Source organism: Apiospora aurea, assembly GCF_038362705.1.
Source record: "Apiospora aurea strain CBS 24483 chromosome Unknown utg000002l_segment0_segment0, whole genome shotgun sequence".
Classification (NCBI taxonomy): Eukaryota; Fungi; Ascomycota; class Sordariomycetes; order Amphisphaeriales; family Apiosporaceae; genus Apiospora; species Apiospora aurea.
In genome coordinates, this window is record NW_027117389.1 from 4040294 (window position 1) to 4064576 (window position 24283).

General features: G+C 53.6%; 9 protein-coding genes across 9 annotated transcripts; 6 read left to right on the forward strand and 3 right to left on the reverse strand.

The window, feature by feature from the left end:
- Positions 1-1836: 1836 nt before the first annotated feature.
- On the reverse strand, positions 1837-4260 carry PG986_003613 (Cross-pathway control 1; the record flags this gene model as incomplete). The annotated part of the gene is made up of 5 exons (XM_066839835.1): positions 1837-2526; positions 2673-2791; positions 2892-3064; positions 3123-3837; positions 3900-4260. The coding sequence occupies 5 exons, from the start codon at positions 4258-4260 to the stop codon at positions 1837-1839; spliced, it is 2058 nt and encodes a 685-aa protein (XP_066704899.1).
- A 409-nt stretch (positions 4261-4669) lies between these two features.
- Positions 4670-6639, forward strand: PG986_003614 (uncharacterized protein; the record flags this gene model as incomplete). Its single annotated transcript, XM_066839836.1, has 3 exons — positions 4670-5065; positions 5127-5488; positions 5550-6639. The coding sequence occupies 3 exons, from the start codon at positions 4670-4672 to the stop codon at positions 6637-6639; spliced, it is 1848 nt and encodes a 615-aa protein (XP_066704900.1).
- An 815-nt stretch (positions 6640-7454) lies between these two features.
- On the forward strand, positions 7455-8908 carry PG986_003615 (NAD-dependent deacetylase sirtuin-2; the record flags this gene model as incomplete). Its single annotated transcript, XM_066839837.1, has 2 exons — positions 7455-7608; positions 7716-8908. 2 exons carry the CDS (start codon positions 7455-7457, stop codon positions 8906-8908), a joined length of 1347 nt encoding a protein of 448 aa, XP_066704901.1.
- Positions 8909-9292: 384 nt separating this feature from the next.
- Positions 9293-10251, forward strand: PG986_003616 (uncharacterized protein; the record flags this gene model as incomplete). The annotated part of the gene is made up of 5 exons (XM_066839838.1): positions 9293-9326; positions 9413-9587; positions 9657-9771; positions 9852-10009; positions 10035-10251. Coding segments are annotated over 5 exons (699 nt in total), but the record flags the coding sequence as incomplete, so codon positions are not given.
- A 625-nt stretch (positions 10252-10876) lies between these two features.
- PG986_003617 (uncharacterized protein) lies at positions 10877-12320 on the forward strand (the record flags this gene model as incomplete). The annotated part of the gene is made up of 6 exons (XM_066839839.1): positions 10877-10952; positions 11117-11145; positions 11233-11654; positions 11688-11905; positions 11963-12053; positions 12155-12320. 6 exons carry the CDS (start codon positions 10877-10879, stop codon positions 12318-12320), a joined length of 1002 nt encoding a protein of 333 aa, XP_066704903.1.
- Positions 12321-12510: 190 nt separating this feature from the next.
- Positions 12511-14090, reverse strand: PG986_003618 (hexokinase hxk2 protein; the record flags this gene model as incomplete). The annotated part of the gene is given in 4 exon segments (XM_066839840.1): positions 12511-12760; positions 12777-13807; positions 13852-13931; positions 13991-14090. The coding sequence occupies 4 exon segments, from the start codon at positions 14088-14090 to the stop codon at positions 12511-12513; spliced, it is 1461 nt and encodes a 486-aa protein (XP_066704904.1).
- A 743-nt stretch (positions 14091-14833) lies between these two features.
- On the forward strand, positions 14834-19697 carry PG986_003619 (WD domain- G-beta repeat containing protein; the record flags this gene model as incomplete). The annotated part of the gene is made up of 5 exons (XM_066839841.1): positions 14834-15121; positions 15172-15222; positions 15273-15563; positions 15617-15794; positions 15844-19697. The coding sequence occupies 5 exons, from the start codon at positions 14834-14836 to the stop codon at positions 19695-19697; spliced, it is 4662 nt and encodes a 1553-aa protein (XP_066704905.1).
- A 348-nt stretch (positions 19698-20045) lies between these two features.
- On the reverse strand, positions 20046-21145 carry PG986_003620 (glycoside hydrolase family 17 protein; the record flags this gene model as incomplete). The annotated part of the gene is made up of 2 exons (XM_066839842.1): positions 20046-20540; positions 20597-21145. 2 exons carry the CDS (start codon positions 21143-21145, stop codon positions 20046-20048), a joined length of 1044 nt encoding a protein of 347 aa, XP_066704906.1.
- Positions 21146-23126: 1981 nt separating this feature from the next.
- On the forward strand, positions 23127-23397 carry PG986_003621 (uncharacterized protein; the record flags this gene model as incomplete). The annotated part of the gene is given in 2 exon segments (XM_066839843.1): positions 23127-23140; positions 23151-23397. The coding sequence occupies 2 exon segments, from the start codon at positions 23127-23129 to the stop codon at positions 23395-23397; spliced, it is 261 nt and encodes an 86-aa protein (XP_066704907.1).
- Between the last annotated feature and the right edge of the window lie 886 nt (positions 23398-24283).

Genomic DNA, 24283 nt, shown 5'->3' on the forward strand with positions numbered 1-24283 from the left:
GGTGGAAGATGAGTGAAGTCAGAGGAGCTTAGGTGAAAAGGCAACCAGTAACAAGCTGCTTTGGGGGGGTGGTGTGTGTGATGGGAGTTGGGCCGGAGGCTTCCAGTGCTATAAAGACAGCCAGTGCATGTGGAGCTGGCGTTGGGCGGTCAGCACACGCTGGCTAACAATAATGAGAATGAAGATCATCATTATATAGATACGACATATGAGCGATGGTGTTGCGATATTATTTTGAGCAGTTTCTCACCGTGTTAGATAAGACCCTACCCTGAGCCGTGACGGGTACGCCTCCCATTACAGTACTAGTATGTCCTGCGTGTAGATAGGTTGACGCGATAAATATTGCCTTAGCAAAGTAATAGTGCTTTGGATCAGAAAGGCAAAAGGTAGCATGAGAGGTTTTATACAACTAGGACTCCTTCGGAAACATCTAACGCAGTGATTTTATGGATATTGATGGAGAGATTGGTCTCTCAGACCAGTGAAGCTGCTGAAACATGATACCAATGAGCTTGCCTGACTCAACTGGTTTGGCCTTGTTGCGTTCGCAAACTGTGCCAATAGCTAGGCAAATCTGGGTGTTTCCAGTATGGCCACTTCACCTAGTCATACATCACGCTGACGTCCACAATCAGTCCAACTGCTACTAGCTGTGTAATGAATTTGGTAGACCGGCTTGGTACTGGAGCTTGGGTCAACTTGCTGATTCCCCAAAAGCAAGATAGGTTAGGTGCTGGCTAGGCGATGGGAATGCGAGGCACACAATCCAGGCACCACCCCTCACCGTATCCCTTCCTTCAGGCATCCATTTAATAAGCCTCCATCTGCATATATTTGTAAGTACCCACATCATTGGCATATAATGCCTAATGCCACGCCCTTCTCTCAACGAACAATGAACCCAGGGTGTCCCGCGCTCTGGGCCATGTGGTGCAGTTGGATGATCGCCAGACTGCAAGAAGAAATTAGGCAAGTGGTTGTCGCGACTTGATTAAGTAAGCACACAGACACCGCTGGAAGTCCCGATTCCTTTCACATGGTAGTGTCTTACTCCGCTGTCGCACTGGCGCCCCGGGGAGAGCTCGTAAACTCTCGCTGGGCAGCCCGACCTGGTCCGCCAGATGATTAGCTGAGTCACTAAGTTCAGACCGAGGGGACATAGTTCGCGATCCAATTTTTTTTCTCTGCTCTTTTTGGGGTATTCATTGTAAAATTCTTTTTCGGTACTCGAACCCTCCCCCCTTCCCACATCTGCCTTGAAAACACACCAGACCTCGTCCACTAGGAGTACGTACGATATCTTCAGCAGATCGAGATTTTCCTAATTCCCTCCTTTGATCACAGGAAGAAGCGTTACCAGCTCCTCTTGGCATATGTAAAAGTGACATGTTTACCTTACCCACTCACCAAATCCTTTACGCCCATCCTTCTTACCTATCACATCCCATATTGAATTCTCACTAAGCCCCGAAACGCCAGTGACACCTTGGAAATTCTTTTTGCAACTCATATATCCAATATGCTAACATATCAGGTTGTAAAGGGCTACTGTTGCGAGGCCGGACGTTGAGCAAGTCACGTGATACCCCTTTTCAGTCCGCAGAGTGGAGCCATGATGACCCAAAATGATGTCCTCCCACGACAGTTCGCCCAGCACCATGTACATAATTAACATGTAGCCTCGTAGATTAATTGAAGGGCTCGAGTATAACGAGTTCAATCACAAAATGCATGCAAGGGAAAGCGTTTCATGGAAAATGACACCACATAGGACTGTCTGCATCTGAAAACCGTATTAAACACATATAACTCCAAACTGCCAAGCACATCGGGTCAAGTTCCGCCTGCTTGCGAAGCACCCGAGCCTTTGTACGGTTCTTGTTCAGATTTGGACATTGCCACTTCTTTCCAATGCTCTCGTTCTCTCTCCAGTCTCGTAATTTTCTCTTCAAGCTCCTCAATCTGCCGAGCCTTGCGCTCCCGCGACTTGCGAGCCGCAAGCGTGTTGCGCGCACGCTTGAGTTCGACCACGTTGCTCGTCTCGTCATCAAGTGGCCTCTCGCCAAGCGGCGGCGCCGGAGCTGGCCCAAATGGTGGTACCGGTGGAGGCAATGGAGTAGCTGCAGACAGAGGCTTCGTCGGGTCTATCCTGCCAGAGTCATTAGGGTCCCTCGAAGCGGTATAATAGAAATTTGGACCGCGTGTGGATGCCTGAAATCGGGAGGTCGTTGGAGGAACTGGAGCACTGGGGTTGCTCCCTTCTGGTGAATTTGGCTGGTTGCTATCAGGCTCTTTGGCCTTGTGGCCGTCGATGTGTGGTGACGCGGGTGGCTGAATTCCCAAGGGATCGAAAGCCGGAAAAGTCTCCAGCTGATTCTGGCCGCCCATAAAACGAGCCGGTTTGGCTGCTACAAACGTTGGGATAAGCTGCTCTTGTTGAGCCAATCCAACTGTCCGCCTTACAGGGGGAGGGTAGCCTGTGCACGTTTTCTTGGCTTTTACGCATTGTGAACATGATGGCCTCTGTATCTAAGTCAGCATATGTAAGGAACGACAGACTTGAGTTTTGTGAAGCTACCTTTTCATCGCATTTAATGCGTCGGAGTCTACCACCAAGGATTAACAATGGTTCAAAAGCAGCGCTGGGTGCCTGATTAGGTGATACTTACTTGCAATTTGTGCATCCGGTCTTGATTTTGGGCTTGCTCATTCTGGGCCTTCCCGTACGGCTTCCCGTAGTTATATCTGTCGTCTTCCCCGCGGTCGATTTTGGTTGACCGGGGTTGTCCTGCCAGCTGTAGTAGCAGCTGACTGTTGAAACTTCATGAATGGAAGAGTTTTGAAGGCAAGGTATTCCATGTGGTTTATGAAATGCCGTTTGGTAGAACTTCGGTCCTCGGTATCTTCACCGCAGATGCGGCATCGAGGTTCTCCCCAGACCGGGTTTGAAGGATGCTGCCGATCCATGTGGTCCTCCCATTCGGATACTGTTCCAAAGAGGGGTGCAAAGCAACGAAACTCGGGGCAGACATAAGGCTCGACGTCAGCAATCAAGTGCTCTCTGTGAACGTTGTTAGTGATACACATTGTAGGATATAAATGCTTCTGGGAATACTGACTTCCATTGATCTTCAGTAATTAAGTCCATCGTTTCTCCACATGTTGTACAGTTGAATGTTTTGCCAGATCTTGCCGCCTCCGGTAATTTGAAAATACTCGATGCATTGAAATCTGCTTCAGAGGTTTCACCGGCAGTACTAGCCATATGGCTAATGGCAACGGATGTGCCCAATCCAGAATCCTGGAATAGCGAAGCGTCCACAGAATTGGCCAGTCTCTTGTCGCGTATTGGACTGGAAGAACTCGGCATACCCGTTTCGTTGAGCGACTCGGCCTCATTAAGACCATCCGATGTTTTGGGGATAACTTGAGACAGGCGCAACCAAACGGCTTCACCAAGACGTCCAGCTAAGGTTGTCTCACACTTCGGATACTGGAGGAGGACACGTTCAATGAAATGATCCGAAGGTGTCCAGCTATTGTAGTCGGCCGGGTTTGCCGCTGCTTCGCTGGCGATAGGATTTTTGACTTGGTCCTCGAACCTATCCCCAAGATCCATTAGGCACTGGGTATCCGTTATTAAGTCTTCAGAAATTTGGTCCAGGCTCTCAGAGGTGTGTGACAGGTCCGTAGATTCATTGGTGTCATCGCTAGAGCCATCGTTATCGTCATCGCCTTGAAGAAGTATAACCAGTCTTTCGGCTGCGAGAGACACCTCTGCCGCCTTTAGCGACATGCGGTCCAGATTGTGAAGGCCAGCGATCGAAATGAGTCCTAACAATGGTAGAGTTAGTGTTATTTGTTATCTAATGTAAGGACAGGGTCCACCAACGAACTTCCACTCAATGTTGTGCAGATACTCTGCAAAAGCTGTATTGTGAGATTCCCAGCTCTTTGGGACCTGCGCATTTCATTCTCGAACTTCCCGCTTGGCACGCCATAACCGTCGGCCCAAAGAATGAAATAGCTGTGCGCACTTTGTAGCTTATTCATCGATGACGCTGCGAACGAGCCTTGTTTCGACAAAACTTGCAGTATGTCGCGCCATAGCTCGGATGAGGCGGCGAACAACCTCGCGATACTGTGAGTTTTTTCGGGGGCGAGAAAAGGGTGGAGATCATCCTGCCATTGCTCTATCTGAGATTCCGTATCATGCACAGGCTCTCCAGCAGATAGCATAGGCGAGGAATCACCCATAGCGGGCGTATGTCAGCGGGGACTTGGGCTCAAACAAATAACAGTCAATCCTAATTATCGACGTGAGTGAAATCATTGATGTGGTTGCCAACTTCTGCTGGTCGCTTGAGCTGGGCTGGAAAAGCGGAGTTGCGTATCGTATTCAATCCATTGGCTGGCTCAGCTGACGCCTTGCATGAAGATAAGCAACGAAGTCAGCGGTAATCGAAATTGCAGCGGTCTGCCGTCCAGCACATCAGCTTCATTGCTGCAATCAATGCAGGCAGCTACCCCGCTCCGTGTTGCCCTGAGCTGGCCGGTAAGAGCCTTAGGCCAGAAGGAAGTGCGGTGCATCAGCTCCTTGTCAAATCAATCCAACTCTCCTTCACACCAACCCTCTATTTTGGATGGACTAGACGACGATAGAATTATGGCTGACCCGGTCTCCCTAGCTCTCGGAATTGCCCCTCTTTGTTTGACTGCTATCAAGGGTTTTACACTTGCCCGGTCTACGATTCGCTTACTACGCCACCACAAGCGGGAGCTGAAACGTCTGAAGACGGCTTTCGTCACTCAAACACACATCTTTCTCGACGAATGTCATCTTTTGCTACAGGAGGTCATCGATCCTGATGATGTCATTTTCATGATAGAAGATACGGAAAATGATCTATGGAACACTCCGGGACTTGACACCAAGATCCAGGGGTATCTAGGTCGCAAACATAGCGACGTCAAGGAGGTGATTGCTGACATCAACGAGCAGGTGCAAGAGCTGGACGAAAGCTTGCACAAAACATCAAATGCTTCTGGGCGGGTTGTCAAGGTACGTTTGATCAGCAAGACAAGATTCCACTCCATCACAGCCGCTAATAGCTCATACGTAGCTCACCGCTACTGAGCGGGCGAATGAGCCTTTCAGAGTGATGTTGCAGAAGTCTTCCTGGGAGGGCAAGCTGGAAAACATCAAAGACCTAAATCAGGAACTTAGGAGACTACGGAAGATGGCCGCCCAAGTACATGCGCGTCGTGCAGCTGCTCAAACGTGCAGCTCTGCCAAGATGCCCAAGACATATCGGGACATGGGCAACCATGCACGATCACTCTCCAATGCGATCAAGTATTGCTGGTCGTGTACAGAAACACTCCACGTACATCACCTCTTAGGCCTGACACTCGAATCCCCAAACGGGCACGACCTCCATGTTTTGTTCTCCTGTCAAGGGAACGATGGAATTGAGACTCGAGTGTAAGAGATGGTTCCTTCAGGGTCGGAATCAGTAACACGGAGTTAATCTAACCGGGTTCAGGTCTCCCATAAACATGACTATACGACCCCAGCGCTTACCGTCAAGATCGAGGGCGACTGTCCGGTTCAACCCTACTGCTTTGCCCGTGAAAGCTGACTGGAACGGTGACCACGCTACACAACTAAAAATGCGGATGAAGACAAGCGCCAAATGGGCAAGAAAGGTGCCCTCGCAGGATCTACTGTGCAATATGGATAGCTATTCGACAGCAAGTTCAACAAGTAACGAGACAGTGGCGGGATCGTTATCGGTGTCCTCTGTTGAGTCCAGGTCCACGGAGACTACTCTTCTAGCGGACATTGGTACTATGGACGAGCACCCAGCCCCCATAGACCTTCGCAAATCCTTGGATATATGCGGCACATTCTACAGTCTGGCAGCCATTCCAAGGGGAACTCAATGCTACATTGACACACCCGACAACCTGCGTCATGTTTTCGGTTCAAGCGAGGTACCGGCAGCAACAAAGCACGCCGAAACCTTCCCGGTTTTGCACATCTTCAGGAGAGCTCTCGATGCCGACCTTCCCGTCCCCCAGCAGCTTCGACTCGTTCTCCAGATAACCCAAGCTATGCTCAAGCTGCACGCGACTCCTTGGTGGAAACAGTACTGGTCTCTGTCCGATCTCTCGTATATGGAGGATAAAAATGGCTCGGGAGATCTGGCGGAATGCCTACGGACGCTCCATGTGGGTACATGTCTAGACTTCCCGTCGGAGATCGACGACGACGCGAAGATGATTACAGCAGACGGATCCGAGGACCAATCGCACGACACTGATTCCATGTTCGAGGTAGCGAGACTCCAGCACGGCATCCGTAACCTGACGCTATACAGCCTCGGAGTGGTGCTCCTGCAGATAGGTAGATGGAGTGCGCAAATTAGTGCTGACGACGTCGTCGCAGTCCGGAAGCTGGCGAGCAAGCATAACGCCCGTCTGGGCCCGAGGTATCGGGATCTCACGCTGAGGTGCATCGAGTGCGACTTTGGCCAGGGGTCGGACCTTAGTAGTCCCCAGCTCCAGGACGCCGTTTATGGCTCAGTCATATGCGAGCTAGAGAGCCTAACCGGGGTGCTAGAAGCGAAGTGAGATGGTCAAAGCAGTAGATCGTGTACGAAACTAGACGTCCTACAATTGGATGCAAGTTCTGGAACTCAATTACGACTCCGTTACGCAATACGTAAATCGAGCATTTGCAGGCAATGTCCAGCGTTTGTTCATGCTGAACCAAGCTCTTCCGACTCCACAGTACGTTTGTCATCTACAACGGTGACACGCATGCCAGCAAAATTGACTGGCGATTTTTTTTCTTCTTTTTTTTCGCAGGTGTCTTCAACCGGTATTGAACCATGGAGACCGCGCCAAGATGCCAATGGTGTGTGGTGTTGTCGAACATGGGGAGTAATGATCACCGACATGGTGATGTCAAAATTAGGATAGGGGCAACTTGAACCACTCAGGGGGCGTGGCTTAGCGATAAGATAAAAGCTTTTGGGCAGATTTTGGGGGCGGTTGGGTTGGTGCAGGCCTTGAGGCCCCACCCCCACATCAATTGACCAAGCCTTCTGCAGGGTCGGCAAAACGTCAGACGAATCTGTGCCGCAATTCGCGAACCAGGCAGCGACTTTGTTACTTCTCTGTAACCTAACTCTCCAGCAGATCTTCAAATCATCCCAATCCAAAACGCTGCAGCCTACATCCTTACAGCAGCTTCAGTCATAGATCCAAGGTCCTCCTCCTTCTTCCCCAGGTATTTATCCAGTCAGTTCAGACGCGCGAACTGACCGACAGTCTCCCCCCATTGAGTTCCTTCAATTGTCGTCACCATAGGTCGGAAACATAAGAACAAGGACCGCCACCACGAGGAAAAAGGATCGCGTCCTCGATCCGACTGGCGGCGCAAGATGGGCAACGAGAACTCGACCCTCATCGACCCGGACACCCCAACCAAGACCCTCAAGGACCGTAGCCTGCGTGCTGTCGCTGACCAGATTCGAAATGGCGGCGGCAAGCGCATTGTCGTCTTGACGGGCGCGGGCATCTCCACTGCTGCAGGAAGTAAGTCTCTCAATACGCCTCAAATTCCCTGCCCCGCGCTTCTCGAGGTCCATGTCGCGCGATGTTCAAGCTAGTGCCGCCAATAGCTAACCATTGCGCCTTTCTAGTTCCCGACTTCCGCTCGCCCAAGACGGGTCTCTACCACAACCTCGCGCGACTGAACCTGCCCCACGCCGAAGCCGTCTTCGAGATCAGCTACTTCCGCGAGAACCCCTACCCCTTCTACATGCTAGCGAAGGAGCTGTACCCCGGCAAATTCCACCCCACCATCAGCCATGCCTTCATCGGCCTGCTCGCAAAGCGCAAGCTCCTCCGCATGCTTTTCACCCAGAACATCGACTGCCTGGAGCGGCGCGCGGGCGTGCCGGGCGACCTAATCGTCGAGGCGCACGGCAGCTTCGCCACGCAGCGCTGCATCGACTGCAAGACTGAGTTCCCCGACGACGAGATGCCCGCCTACGTGGAGAAGGGCCAGCCGCCCCGGTGCAAGCAAAAAGGGTGTGGCGGCTTGGTCAAGCCTGACATTGTCTTCTTCGGCGAGCAACTGCCGTCCACCTTCTTCGACAACCGGGATGTGCCTTCGGAGAGCGACCTCGTTTTGATCCTGGGCACAAGCTTGACGGTGCACCCCTTCGCCAGCCTGCCTGACATGACTCGGGAGGTCACGCCGCGAGTACTGTTCAACAAGGAGCGGGTAGGCACCCTGGGCCACCGCGCCGACGACGTCATATGCCTGGGCGACTGCGACTCAGGCGTCCGGAAACTGGCCGACGAACTGGGCTGGCGGGACGAGCTGGAGCGCTTGTGGCGGGGCATGGTTGGCGATGAGGAAGCCGATCGACAGATGCAGCAGGCCAATGTGGAGCGCGAGATGGACAACGAAATGGAGCGCTTGGTGCAAGGCGTGGCGGATAAGTTGGATATATCTGGACCGCAGGCCGACGAGGACCTTACCGCTAACGACGACGGACAGGCTGGGATCACAAAAGAGGCTCCGACAGTGGCAGCTCCGGAGGAAGCGGCTGGCACAGGAAGCGCTGAGAAAGACACTAAAGAGGACAGCCAAGAGAAGGTTACAAGTGAGGAAGCTGGTAAGGGAGGTTTGCCGGCAAAGGACCCACTCAGTGATCGGGGAGATGCTGCAGCAGTGGCTGGTACAGAGACGCCTTCTGGCGGCTCGTCGAGCACACCACAAGAAATAAAGCCGAAGGTAGAGGACGCGCCCAAGCCCACAGCATCAGTAGACGCTGCAAGCGAGCAATCGAAAGGGCCGGCAGCGTCGCACGTCATGAAGACATAGAAGAGCAACAATAGACTCAGCGTCGGTAATGCCTCGGTTATGGGGCATGTAGGATATAAGCTTGCATTGCTATTATACCCTTGAATAGAACCTGTTATTAATAAAGTTTCTGCAGGTTGGGTCTGGTTGTCTCACCGGAAGTTGTGACAGCGATGATTTTGTAGCTGTTGAAGGTGGCCAGTACCTATCGAGAACAACGAAAGGGTGGCGTGGAGCTGTCGGTGTGCATCGTAAAGCCACCCCTAGCCACCGTTGCCGCATTACTGTACCTTCTCTTACCCGTGTTGCATTCGCAATCCAAGCAGTCCACAGAAAGCATGCCAATATCTTGAAGTCATATCAAAACGTCACCGTGGATCGAATTGGATATGAAGCACTTTGTAGGGGTTGGTGCTTGCTATATGGATACAATTCTCAGGTAAGTCATACTGCACATACCATGGCGTTTACTTTGACCCAGTCATTTCCACTAAATTTCCTACGGTATCCCGCATTTCGTCACAGAAGACGAGAAGCTGCGTGCTTCGAGCATCGCCCGCAGAAGAGGCGGGAATTGCCCTAACACTATCGAGGTTCTCCAACAACTGGTGGCACAGCGGGCTGGGGCTGCTGAGCTTCAGGCCAACTTGGTCGCCGTCTTGCCCAACCGAGATACTGCCGCGGTCAAGGATATCGAGGCGTCTTTCGGGGGACAGAGCCTCCTCTAACACTGCATCTACCGCGAAGACCAAGTCGAGCCAGCAAACAGCTACATAATTCGGAACACAGCAACATCTTCCCGGACCATTATCAACTACAATGCGCTACAGGAGATGACCACCGCCGAGTTCAGAGATATTGCGGACACTCTGGGCACCGAAGCCGTGTGGTACCACTTTGAGGCAAGAGGGGAGGGGTTACCCGGTGGTTTCACCAGCCATCTATTGCTGACCAGTCTCACTAGGGACGGATTCCCGACGTGAGCCTCGAATGCATGCTCTACTTGCGACAACAATACCCCGGTATCAAGATCAGCGTAGAGCTGGAGAAGCCTGCGAGAGAAGGCCTGCAAGAATGGCCCTTCATGCTGACGTTGTCTTCTTCTCTAAGAGTTGGGCTCTGGTAAGTGCCGCAAGTCGCTTTTCAGCCGCAGCGTCACTTCGAAGCTCAAGCAATTGCAGGGAAATGGGTATCCGAACGCGATAAACTGCATGTACGCCCAGGCTGAGTTGGCAAAACGAGCGTGGGTTTTCCCTCCTTCTACTCGATACGTGGTCCCATTGCTGAATAGATTTTCAGATCTCTACTCTGCTGCACTTGGGGCGAGGATGGCGCATGGGCGTACGAGCCTGTCTCAGGCATGACCCATCATGCAGCCGCGCACCATTTCGGAGATGACGCAGTTGTCGAGTAAGGCTTCCTCCTCCTATTGTTAACTCATGGCTTATGAGATGGCTGACTTGGCATCATCCGATAGCACAATTGGTGCTGGAGATACTTTCATTGCAGGCATTCTCTATGGCCTGCTTTTCCATTCTCAGGACTGGAGGTGTGCGGAAAAGCTTCGCTTCGTAAACGAGATTGCGGGACAAAAAGTCCTACAGGAGGGGTTTGCAGGCCTGGGGGCGCTTATGGCAGAAGTGTGAAGTTTCTTTGGTGTGTTGGCGTGACACTGTCTGCAGGCTGTGAGCAAGTTATTGAGCAGGGGTACAGGGATGCTCATATCTCTGGGACGTTACATGTATGTCGAGATACTTCTGAACTCCTGATGCCTTGAAGACAAGATCCGGCGACAAACTTCAAATATGGCCGTATTTTATGGCTTTTCTTCTCCAACCATCTGGAGACTCGTCGACTTTACCTAGTCGTTCAAACACGCTTTTGGCTTTACAGCGGGAGTCGCCTTGACACTGACTTGTTCAGGGCCCAGACTGCTGAGAACGCCACCTGCTGTTAGCCCCTTTACGCTTGCCACGTCCACCAAAGACTATGGCTGCACGGACGGACGGCCTTGGCAAAGCCTTTGCCGGGGGCAACTTCGAACTGGACGAAGCCTGCTTGAAGTGTATGTCTTGTCATGACGCTAAATCGTTCAAGCCAATCTAATGAGTTTCAAATCGCACCCATCATGCAGCTCTGCCTGTCCCGAATACCGAAGTCATCTCTGCTCATGCATATGGGCAATGGGTATGGGCCCGGCAGGCTAAATTGCTGTGTCGGCTCCCCCAGCGGGGGAAATGATCACCTACTTTCTCAAGGTAGGTAAGGGAATTGCATGTCCCAGCAGGCATCCCACCTCCCAAGCTTGTCAGTGGCTGAATGGTTCTGCTGAGGTTCTCTAACAGGTGACCACTGGCGAATGCGACCGGGAAATGATTGAGGGCCAGTTAGAATCAGACAAGGCAATCCACGAAGTCTCGCCATTCTTCTGCCCCGAACCTCTAGCCTGGGGGAAATATACTTTTACCCCGGGGCCTGATCAGTACTTCCTCCTCGCCCAGTTTCGCGAGGTTGGCCAGCAGCCGCCAGAGCCTCTTCTTTTCGCAGCGAGGCTGGCCGACCTGCACAAACGCTCGGTGTCGCCGACGGGCAAGTTTGGCTTCCACACGACCACCTGCCACAGCAAGTCTCCCCAGCTGACGGACCTGTGGGGAGACTCGTGGGAGGTGCTCTACCGCAAACAGCTGGCCCACGTCTTCGAGCAGGACCGGCAGAAGCAGCCGGCGTGGGACGAGTACGAGTTCTACGCCGACCTGGTGCTGGACAAGTGCGTGGACCGGCTGCTCGGGCCGCTGTAAAGCGAAGGCCGAAGCATCAAGCCGTGCCTCGTGCACGGCAACGTCTGGGACGGCAACACGGCGACCGACGTGGAGACGGGGAAGCCGTTCACCTTTGACGGCAGCGCCTTCTACGCCCACAACGAGTACGAGCTGGGCAACTGGCGGACCTCGCGGCATCGGCTGAGCGGCAAGACGTACATCAGAACGTATAAACGTCATTTTCCCGCCAATGAACCCGGTTAGTCTGATGAGCTATCTTAGCCTGGAATCCCACTTACTAACGATGCTTGAGCAGAGGAAGATTGGGATTCGAGGAATCTGCTTTACTCCCTAAGGTTCAACGTGACGGCGGCATTGTTGATTCCCGGCAGCAACTATCGTCAATAGTAAGTGAATGCGACCCGGTAGCTTTCTTTCTTTTGATGATTTTCTATCTATAAGAAAGACACCTCCCTCTTCCTTCTCAGACTGGCATGAGTGAGTATAGTGTGTTTGAGGACCTGAAGGAGCTTTGCAAGCGAATTTGTCCAGATGAGATGAAGTTGTTCGCAAAGAGACCGGCTGTGGGCGATTCTGCTAAGAGTCCCAACGAAAGTGAGGAAGACGAAGAAGAGACGGAGGAGGAAGAAGAAGAGGAAGAGGAGGAAGATTGATGGTGGTAATTGACCTGATCACTGTAAGCCGGGGCATCAGTTCGGAGAACAAATGTGGCCTCAAAAGGTGGCCACTCAGAACACGATAGAGCGGTGGGAAAGGAGGACGCATTTCGTTCTTCTGGTTCGGTGTATCTCACTTTAGTAGCTCCATCTTATTGAACGACATGTATAACAGGCTTTGATTTCCTCAGATATCTCTTGTAGCTAGGAGGGCGATAATGGCTGCTCCCGCGCTAGACCCATCCTTCGTGTGGCCGATGATGATGTTGCTCTCTCCCTCATCACCAATCCCGTCAAGGACCTTCAATGCGTTTCTCATATGGACCTCAAATCCTGGGTAGTGTTCAACCACACTTCCATCGACAGCAACGTCAACCCTGCAGCCCCTTTTCCCGGTCCCGTGTCTGAACATGTGCCTTGGTCTCCAGTAGCCGGCCCTGAAGTATGACGGACCCGACAGCCATACCGGCAAGCCGTGCTGCTCGAGTGCCAATTGCATGAGCAATCAACTTCACAGCCTGGGCATCTTCCGCGATGACATAATCCTCTGGAATGCCGAGGGTATCGGATATCTTTTGACTCAACACGGACAAGCCCGTCGAGTTGTCCGCTTCTGCAACCGAAACGATGGAGGAATCCACCGACCAACGTTTTGCGACGGCCAGGTCTCGGCTGTCGAAGTTCCTGAATAGTCTCACTTGGTCGTCGCTGCAGAGATCCAATACAGCCAGCCCCAACAACTCACCTAAGAACATCCCTGACACTCGTTTCTCGAACATCTGGTCTCCTGGATTGACGCTGAAAGCGTTGAGCTCAAGGTCGTACGGGGTGACTGGCAGAACTGCAAGCTTATTATCAAAAGAGCCCCATTCGGTACTCATGAACATGGAGCGGTCAGGGTGCTCAGGCTGTCCTTCGATTGGCTTGGTCACTTCCGAAAGAGCCTGAAGGTAAACGCCGTTCGTGCCTGTTCCGAAGATTGCGCCGACCATCGGGCGAACATGGGATGGTGGAAGGCTGTATGCCCGGGACATGACGGTTCCGACGGCGTCATTTACCAATGCTGCGACCTTGACCGGTAGCTTCAAGATGTCGATTTCCATCTGCAGAAGGTTGCATACATCTTGGTTCACGGCATCGGCTATGTCAAAGCCTTTCGTCCAACGGAGCAAGATGCCAGAGTCAAGGGCTGTTTGGTAGGCCGGAAAGGAGAACGTGAACCCCAAACTCAGGGGAGGGGTACCGTGGTCGTTTGCGACAGCATCCAGGCGAGATCGGTGATAGGTCCCAAGGAAGTCCTGTAGGCGGTTGGCGATGAAGGAGAAGAGGCGCGCAGCCTGGTCGCAGACCATTATTTCTGGAGGAACTGGCAATTGCGACTGCAGCACCGTGGACGTCGTGTCGCCATGGAGTTCGACTGAGCACACCCTCAGGTTCGTGCCGCCCAGATCAACGCCCAACGAAATGCCCTGGGGAGTCGCCCACTAGCAGGTGACTTGAGGGTCAGCATGCCTCGCCCATCCTTTACCTTCTCGTGGCCACCTGCTATTTGGGTGACGAAGGTGGGAATCTGGCACATGGAGGGGGTTTTCTCTCTCAATCCCAGCCCTGTCGATGTGTGAGTGGCGGGGGCGGCACGAAAGCGATGCGGCTGCGCCTCTACTTACTAAGCTCGCTGATGAAGGATTGGGAACAGCGCCGGACATCCTCGTCGCTCAGCTCGAACGCTCCGGCTAGGCGTTGGGCGTGTTCGAGTAAGTGCGCCATCTCGATGAGTGACACGGGACTTGCACGGATCGCAGGGTAGTCGTGGAGGTTATGCTGGAGAGCCTCGATGCTTGAATCAGGTTTTGACACCAGATTGACACCCAGGCAAACAAGTATATACGGCAGAGTGAAGAAAGGGTTGATGGGTGGGATTGCGACAAAGCAGTCTTCGTTCGGACCGGATGTACCGTGTGGTATTGGTACTTGGTCCACACACGCTCACCCGCAATGTGTGATTCCCGAGTGACGGGTTACCGGGATGGTAAGGTCGTATTATTTATCATGACGCCCCATGGTCGCATCGGCCAAGGCAACGATGCATGTAATGTCAACCAGCCAACCAATCGTCGCCTCCCGTTTCAGCCAGGTCGTCTTAAGCCCACGGCTAACTGAGCATACTGCTTCTGAAGTTTCGCAAAAATGTCGACAAGCTGGTGGCTCGTCGCTCTGATAAAGAGTTCGAGTCAAGTTTCCTTGGCGAGAGCACAAGCGGCTTCCCACCTGATACGAGGTCAAACTCCCTGTCTGATCATGCAGATAATGCAAGGAATGAACATTGGAGAAGACATGCCTCAGAACCTGGAATAAGATACACGCCGTTCGGCTCTGGGCCTCCAGGCTATGAAACATTAGTTGCTCCCATCCCCGAGGCCCAAAACCTGGCAGCATATCGAGTCAATACTGCAGGTAGCGGGCTTTCATCGGCACCGAGCTCTACCGCGAGCAACCCGCTAGGTTTAACAATGGTTCATGCCTTTGAAGAACCGGTTGTGGATTTCATTTTCGTTCATGGACTCGGTGGCACTTCTGTTTCCACCTGGTCATGGGACCGAGATCCAGCAAACTTCTGGATACCGTGGCTTTCAAACGAATCAGACCTCTCAAGGTCACGTGTCTTTACTTATGGCTACGATGCCAAACTGACAGGACCGTATACTACTGTGAACATCCTCGACTTTGCGAAAGATCTTTTGTTCAGGATGAAAACATATTCGGGCCAGAGCACCACCGACAAGATACCCATAGGCACGGTGAGAACGTTTCCTGGTCCAACTGGCCGACTTGCACTAAGACGCCATAGTTACCCATAATATTCGTCGTCCACAGCATGGGGGGCCTCGTGGTGAAAAAGGTCCATACCTCTCTCATTCCAATACTATGCTCAAATGCTCACTTTTGTAGGCATATATACTCGGCAAGACTGACTCTCAGTACACCGATATGATCACGAGAATATGTGCAATAGTCTTTCTCGCAACCCCACATAAAGGGTCGCAACTAGCACAGACGTTGAACAACATCTTGAAGGCAGCCCCCGGTGGCGGCTCCAAGGCTTTCGTTGCCGACTTGGAGAAGAACTCTGGAGCACTACAGGATATCAACGAGCATTTTCGCCATATATGCGGCGATCTGGAGTTGGTATCGTTTTACGAGACGATGAAAACAAGTATAGGAGGTGGTATCAAGAGATTAGTGAGTTACCCTGATGACACATTCTGAAACAAAGTGCTAATACTCCGTCTTAGATTGTTGAACGAGATTCTGCCCTGTTGGAATATCCGGGAGAAACATCGAGTTCACTAATGGCTGCTCATCATGGAATGTCCAAGTTCAAAGATCCCTTTGACTCAAACTTCACCAATGTCACCAACGTCCTTCGATTCCTGACTCGACCCCTGATGGCTGAAAAGCAGAAGCATAAAGGTATGTATCAAAGATCCCACCTTATGAACTCTGCCTCATATTGGTCCAGACTACTTTTCGCAGCAGCCGCTTCTACAAATACCCTCTGAGGAGCATGTCCGTTCCAGTACGCCAGACATTGACCAAGAATCCTACCTCAACAGACTTGGTGTTATCCTGGGCATCAAGAAAGATCATGATGATGAGTTCAGTCTTTTCAGCGAGAAGCTCCACAAGGGATCCTGCCAGTGGCTTCTGCAACGGGCCAATTTCCAGTCGTGGGCTACCAACAGCCGAAAGGCGTCTAGATACCTTTGGATCTCCGGAAGTCCAGGCTCGGGGAAATCCACGTTGTCAAGCTTCATCATCAAACACCTACAGAATCAGTCCTATGCTGGGACATGCCAGCGCCACTTCTTCTTGGCGGGCGACGAAGTCAAGAAGACGTTGGCATACATGCTGCGCAGCATAGCTTATCAAGTTGCTGTTTCATCGGAGTTGTTCCTGTCGCGCCTAGTCGAGCTCAGTGACGCCAGTGGGGTCCAGTTCGACCAAGAAAAGGTTTTGACCATCTGGGAGAGGGTGTTCGAAGGCCTGCTATTCCGTTTGCCGCTGGAAGACCCTCTGTTTTGGGTCATCGACGGGTTGGATGAAGCGGAATCACCGATTGGGCTTTTGAAGCTGGTCTCCAAGATCCGGTCGGCTACCAACATCAACGTCCTCATCGTCAGCCGCGCAACAAAAGAGATCTCGAAGGATGTCGGAGACTTGTTGCCAACTGTTGTACACGAAAAGATCGCTACGGGGGATACTGCCGACGACATCCGCAGCTATGCCCGTACAGTGGTGTCTCGAATTCCAATCTCTGACGGCAACAATGCAAGAGAAGATGTTGTCCAACAAATTGTGGCCAAAGCATCGGGCTCGTTCCTTTGGGTCAAGCTTGCCTTGGATAGACTAAAGGGTGATTGGTACACGGAAGAAGACATCAGATCAGCCCTCAACGAGCTTCCCGCTGGTATGGAAACGCTATATCGTCGGATGATGCAGAACGTGTCCGACCAGCCCGAGAAAACGAGAGACATGGCCATGCGGATTTTGACCTGGGCTTCTTGTGCATGCTCGCCGCTGGACGTTGCTGAGCTAGAGGTAGCCTTGTGTCCAGGGTTTACTGGATTTGTCAACCTTGGGCTCATGGCCGAAGAGATTTGCGGGCACTTCGTTGCTATCAAAAAGGGAAGGGTCACGCTCATCCACGAGACTGCACTCAAGTTCCTGCTCCATAACAGCGCCTTGGGCACCGCACCAATATCGGAGCATGATGGGCACGCCCATGCTGCCACTGTTTGTATGACATTTCTCTCGGACACTGTCAAATGGCGCCGCATTTTCAACTCGGCCCAGCCCTCGCGGCAGCAAAAGACCAACTCGGATAATCCGATGTTCGAGCAACACCCATTCCTGCTATATGCCCTAAGCCAGTGGGCTTACCACGCAAGCCTGGCCTCGGCTGAGTCGGAAGAGCTCCTTGGTAGCGTCTTGGAATTTCTAGAAGAGCATTGCCTATTGTGGATGCAAGGGGTAGCACTGACAGGACACCTTCGGACCCTTGTCCGATCAGCGCAATACCTTAAGACCTACGCAAAAAGGAGAAGTCAGAGGGCAGCAAAGGGCCCCCCACGGAGCTTCGCGGCTGCTGGGGAAGATGAATTGCGACAATGGGCCAACGGCCTAATTCGCGTTGTAGGGCGATTCGGCGCCAACATGCTCGAGAACACAGCGCGCATTGCCAACCTTATTGTCCCTTTCGGTCCCAGGGACTCCATCATCGCCAAAACGTTTGGGCTGTCCAGCCAAGGTGGCCCCTCTGTCAGGGGCGTCTCCTCAAACGGCTGGGATGACTGCCTAGCTCGGTTGAGCCTTGGGGACAACCGCATAGCTACCGAACTGCTATGCAAGGACCACTATCTTGTCACGTTGTTGGCCACTGGAGGGACAGCTACCGTCTGGCACGCTGAAACGTTCGAAGAGCTGCGGAATATCAAACACGACGAATATGTCACCAGCATGGCAGCGAGCAGGACCTCGAACCTCATCGCGACTGCTGGCTTCAAAACGACCAAGGTATGGGACATGATCAGCGGGAAAGAGCTCAACACGTTACCCAAGGATCGTCAGCACCACACCAAAGCCCTCTCGTTCGGCGGGAGGGATGACGACTTGTGGATCGCATATGACGACTGCGAGATCAAGTGCTTTGATCTCGAGACCGAGGAGTTGAAGTCGAGTTTTCTGGCTAAGGACCAGACTTCCCAGGACTTTAGCTGCGCTAGGTGGATCACTTTCAATCGGTCCAACACTCAAGTGGCGATCGTGTTTCGGGGAAGACCAGTAGTGGTGTGGGACATTCAAGAGTCTCTAGAGTCTTACACGCCACCTCGAAGATGTGTCCTGGCCGAAGACAGGTTACGCTCCGCCTCGGAGGGCGACGCATGGAACGCCCCCGAGGTGTGCCTGTGGCACCCTACGCAGACGGACCACCTGCTCATACTCTACGAGGACACTAAGATCGTGGAGTGGAACGTCATGGATGACGAGCAAATGGTGCACGACCATACGGCGGCACGGGCTATGACGATGAGCGAAGACGGCAGCTTCCTTCTCACCAACAACATAAACAATACCATCAGCATTTGGATCGCTCCGGGGTACACGCTCATGTACCGTATGCGATACGACGAGCTCGTGACAGACCTGACCTTCTCGCCCGATGGCGCCCGGTTCTATGACCTTCGCGGCTCGTTCTGCAACGTGTGGGAGCCCGACGCCTTGATCAGGGCGGACAATATCGACAGGAACGACATGTCGAGTACCTTTGAGACAATCACATCGGAGCCTGTACTGGCAACAGATGATAACTCGCGCGTGCCAGTGACCTCCCTCGTGTGCGACTCATCCGATAAGTACTACTGCGTGGGGAAGGAGGACGGCTCGGTGACGATCCACCACATCGCAGACGGGAGCAAGTCGCGCAAGGTCGTCAACCATTCCACTTCGTCCTCCGTGAGAAAGGTAGCTTGGTCGGCTTCCGACAAGTACTTGGCCTCCGTCGATTATTCTGGCCGCGTAATCATCAAGCGCTTGGAGCCGCCGACGCCCGAGAAGGACAAGTGGGCCGTCTTTGCCGTGCTCGACTTCCGCATGGACGACGACGACGTCATCCGCCAGGTGCTTTTCGGGAACCGCGACAGCAACCTGTTGATTGCTAGTTCTTCGCACATCTGCCTGTTCAGCCTCAAGAAAAAGGAGATGTGCCGCAAGAGGCTCGTGTCTGAAGGGCGGACGTGGCTGAACCACCCTAAGGACCACACTCTACTCATCTGTATCGACGGCCACTCCCAGCAACAATACTTCTGGAAGGACCTGGAACTTGTCAGCGGAATACCGTCAGACAAACCAGAACAGGTTTCGACGCCGCCAATCGTGCGAAATGCCAGGGCCGTACAGCAAACGGTTCAGGTGAGGGACCAATGGGTCCTGATTGAACTCCTGGAAGCCTCGGATGCCGCCCAAGTGTCTCCCCAGCGGGGCAGCAGCCGGGAATTTGAGCTGCTCAACCTCCAGAAGCTGCCAGGGATCTCCTCCTCGTCGGCGGCGAACACGAGGCAGACCCTCCACGGCCTCACGCCACACGTCAAGCAGCTCGTCGGCTGCTTTCAGGACCGCGTCGTCTTCCTCGACCACCAGTACTGGCTCTGCACGTGGGGGATGGAGCTGACCTACACCAAGCACAAGCGGCACTTCTTCCTGCCCAAAGACTGGGTGAGCCCGACGTCGTTACAGATGTTGGCGCTCAACAAGAAGGGCGTGCTGCTTTGCCCGAGGAATGGAGAAGTGGCCATCGTTAGATCAGGGTTCCGTTAGGGTGTTGGTGCGAGCGTTAGTGCAGTTTCAAGAAGAGCGAAGGGGGTTGGAAAGGCTAAAAATGACCAAAAGGAGAGGAGCTACCCCTGTAAGCGTTACTAAAATCAAAGCGAAAGGGCTAGTGGAAACCTGAATGAAATCAAGAGGGTACTTGGGCAGTCATGTTTCTTGAAGATGCGGACGATGCTTCGATAAGTCACGTCACAGAGTCAGGTATCAAAGTGCTGTGGTGCCAATTGGTGCGATAATTAGATTACATTACGTATGTATGTCTATGTCTATATGTTTTAATCGCTAACCAAAAAGGTATTGATTTTTTTTTTCATGTGTTGGTTGGTTTATTCTCGTTTAGCAGGTGAGCTCGTAGCTGGGCTGGAGCGAGCCGAGGTCGCCGGCGGGGAAGATGCCGAAGTCGGGCTCGGCCTGGCCGTACTGCGACTCCTGGAGGTCGTACCACCACAGGTTGACGCCGGACTCGATGAGGGAGCAGGCAATGTCCTTCCAGTAGCGGCGGGCGTTCTCGGCGTTGGCGACGGCGGCGCCCTGCTGCTTGCCGACGACGGGCCAACCGGTCTCGGTCACGTAGACGGGCTTGTCGCCGGCCAGGGCCTTGGTCTTGCTGAAGCCCTCGTAGAAGCGCTCGTGCGCGTTCTCGATGCTGTTGGGGTTGTTCTTCTCCCAGAAGGGGTAGCCGTCGAAGCCGAGCCAGTCGATGTGGTCGATGACGGCGCGGTTGTTGCCGTTGACGAAGGAGTCGTAGGTGTCGACGTGGCCGATGGCGGTGCCCTCGAGCGCGGTGCCGCGGATGGCGTCGCGGACCTTGGCGATACACTCGATCAGGTACTCGGGGTGGTACCGATCTCACCGGCACCCTGGCGGTAGAGATCCTCGGAGCCGACCGAGAGGCCGACGACGAGGTCAGTGAACCTGGAGCCGTACTGGTCGATGGCCTTCTTGAGGGCGGTGATCTCGTTGTCGATGGCCTGGGGGCCGCCGGAGATCCACAGACCCAGAAGCAGGGTGGTCTGGGTGTCGATGGCGGCGGGAATAGCCTGGATGACATCGTTGGCAGTGTTCCACTGGACCATGGAGTACAGGCGGGCGCTGTTCCAGCCGCTGGTGCCGGGCAGGTTCTTGGCGCGGTTGAACTCGTAGGCAAAGTCGTTCTGGACCTTGGCCTGCTGGTTCATGAAGAAGGCACCGTAGTTGAAGCCCTTGATGTTGTTGGGGGCGACGGCCTTGCTCTTGACGGGGATGGCAGCAGCCTTGCTCTGGCCGAGGGGCTTAGCCGGGGCGCTGGAGGCAGCATTGATGGTGGAGTTGGAGGCCGAGCCGTCGACGACGGCGTTGTGGGCGGCAACGACGGGGCCGCTGGCAGGGTGGTTTCTGCTGACGCAGGCAGCGTTGGCAGAAGCTGCCAGGGCGAGGACGGAGGTAGCGAAACGCATATTGATTAAGTAGTTATTATACGAACGATTGTGTTAGTTGGAGATAACGAATGAATGACTAATAGAGTTGTCAGTGAAGAAACCCTGGTTGGTGGTGAGGACCAAAAAAGAATAGCGACTGTCGAGGGCGGAAAGGGCTTCTATTTGAAGTGTCGGCCGAGGAAGGCGCAGGTGCCATTGTGCGAGGGCGTGAGGGCGTGGAGACTGGGAGAAAAGGGATCAGCGGGTTCTAGAAGGGCCAATAGCCCAAGCGAAAGTGATCTCATCCGGGATCCAAGATCGGAACGCGAACGATTCCCTGTCGCCATTGCCCAGAGGCCCCAAACGCCCCTGTGGTCCGCATGAGGTCCGGATGGTGCTTGCAGGGGGGGAAGAAATGAAGCCAATGGAGTTGGCGGGTGTGGACTTCTGGTGGGCCGAGACGAATGACCGAAAGGGAAGGGATTCGTCAACATCATCTCCAGTTTTGGCTCCTGCTTTAGTGGAACTGCCGGCACTAGTGCTCCTCGTATTCCCGGGCCGCCGACGGCTCAGCCTCAACGGCCCCCCCGTCCGCTGCCTTGATTTTAGGCCTAGCTGGCCCTGAGCAGCCCTGGGTGGGTGACGTGGACGGGCCCCTGTACAGATTGTAGGCGCCCCTGGACCGGATCAGTAGCGCCTGGGCAAAGACACTGGCGGCACACCTGCAATCTTGCAGCGGCACGTCGGGAAGGAGGAAGTCGACTGTTTGCTGGCCGCTGGCAGTGCTCGCGCTGGTTGTCCCCAGTGACAGCCCAGTCGCTAGCAAGCAACAACAAGATGGCCCAGTGTTCAAGGAATACCAAGCAACTGCCCCTGGCTGTCTGGGCTGGCGTTAGTTGGGGGGTTGCATTGAGCACACCTCGAACCAGTAATTTCCTGGCACCGCTGAGCCGAGGCGAGTCAGGAATCAATCAATTCTGCCAGCAAGTTCAGGGACAGGCTTTGGCTTACCGCTCAGCAACCGGGCAACTGGGCGCTTCGCCACGTAATTCAGGTACCGATGCTACAGTGCTCTGTGATTAATGCAGAGAACCCTCTGCCAGCCCTGAACCAGCATCTCGGTATCATCTCCAGTTGCTGTTGAGTTGTGCACTCGTCGTCCTGTCTTCTGCACCCACTATTTCAAGTCACCCTGCCCGCCGCTAGATCATACATCACTTGGCAGCGATTAATCATTTTTCTTCGCACGAACGTCTCCCATAGGCTGAAAAGTTTTGCGACCGGCAGAAGCGGCGCGGTGTGGTGCTCGATATTGTCGTCATGGAAAAAGAGAGAAAAAAAAACATTGACACATTTCGGAGGCCAGGCGCCCAAGCAGCCAAGTGTGTTCTAAATCGAGCCATATCGGGCGCTAAACTGGCAATGCACCCACACGGCGGTGCGAAGTGGTGCATGCACTGGACAAATCAGGAAGAAAGTCGTGTCGCTCACACAGGCTCGGGCGGAATTGACTCGAGACCATCCGGGATTTTCGCAAGACTGGACGACAACATCAGGGAAACCGGAACTGGACGCGCCAGCACGCTTGCAGTATTTTGATTGATGATCGATTACCAACCCACTTCCTGCTTGGCATTCCCGGCAGGCCGCGGGTGCTTGCCCTTGCCAGAAAACAGAAACCCTGTTATCTTATCGTCACGTGTTTTGAACTTTCTCTCCAACAAAGCTTCCTCCATCCCATTTCTCACCGGCAGCTTTTGCATGGCTTGGAGAATTATCTGTGTGGCAGTAAAGCCATGGCTTTCACATTCGGAGCCCAGACTTGAACTTTCCTCTGTACACATCCCATGACGCACTGTTCAAATAAGGCTGTCTCACGAAGCACCTTGCCTTTGCCAAGTAACGCCATTCCGTATGAGGCAGAGCATCATCGTCAATCCGGATGCGCCGCTTACGGTGGTGGTCAGACGTAGCCCATCGCTCTGCATTTTGCTAGCAGACTCTGCCAGGAAGGCCAGCTATGCCGGGAGCAAAGTCGGCATAGGCCGGCTTTCTGCTCGGGCTCCTCATCTGTGTGCGTGCCCGGAGAAGCGCATGGCCACAGCGCCGCCGCAAAGGAAGGGATAAGTGGAGAAACGAAGAACAGCGACTCGAGCCTGACGCCCGTCGGGCTCATCTCCTTGCACAAATACGCTTCCGGCACGGCCACCTACCTGCGCCGGGCGCGCGTCTCCATCCAGGTCGCGAAGGCATACCAGAGCACGGGCTACGGGGCCGAGGCGCTCCGATAGGCGTTGGACTGGGCCTTCAAGTGGGCCGGCCTTCACCGCGTTGAAATCACCGCGCCTCCTGACAACGAGAGGGCGGTCAAGCTGTACGCAAAGCCCGGCTTCAGCTTGGAAAGGAGGCAGGGCGAGGCGGTGTTCATGGGCGAGGAATGGCATGATATCGTAGCCTTTGCCATGTTGCAGCGTGAATGGAAGGACCAGGTGGGTCCATCAGCAGACTGAGTAGAAAAGGGGCAGGGTATTGTTACTCAGGCGGTCTGGTTCGATTGACAGAAAAACCAATGTTTCTATACGAATATAATCATTCCGACCCTACCGTAACTATCGCCTCGTCTGATGTTATAGGCCAAGGTCATTATCTTTTTCCCGGTGGTCCACCCCAAAGTATTGGACAAGGCTTGAAAGTATAGAAAACGCCTATCAATATGGAGTGACTATTGCATTGCGTTTCTTGCTAGTTGCCGGCAGTTAGCCACAGGACGGGGCTTCTCCGCTTCCCCTTGACCGCGCATCCGACCATGAGACATTAGTAGACGGCGTATCCAAGACGAGCATATCGAAGGATTCCGAGTCCGAGCGGGGTTAGGTATCGCTCGAGCCACCATGCTGCGGGACGAGGTTAGCTTATGGGTCCTTACCGTTGGCCGCTGCTCTTCCGGCGATCGGGAGATCGTGGACAGCAAGCATGGAACACTCGAGAACAGAAAACCAAACTGCAGTTGAAAATACACTGCATATAGCCACATAGGAACCTTTGTATGACAATACATACTCGCGTACATCCTTGAGAAGAGATAATGAAGGCTGTGACAAGATCGACTTTCGCGTAGGACGGGTTCTCATGGTGGTCTACGCTCGCAGTGCTCGTTTTGTACTCTGGGCACGGAGC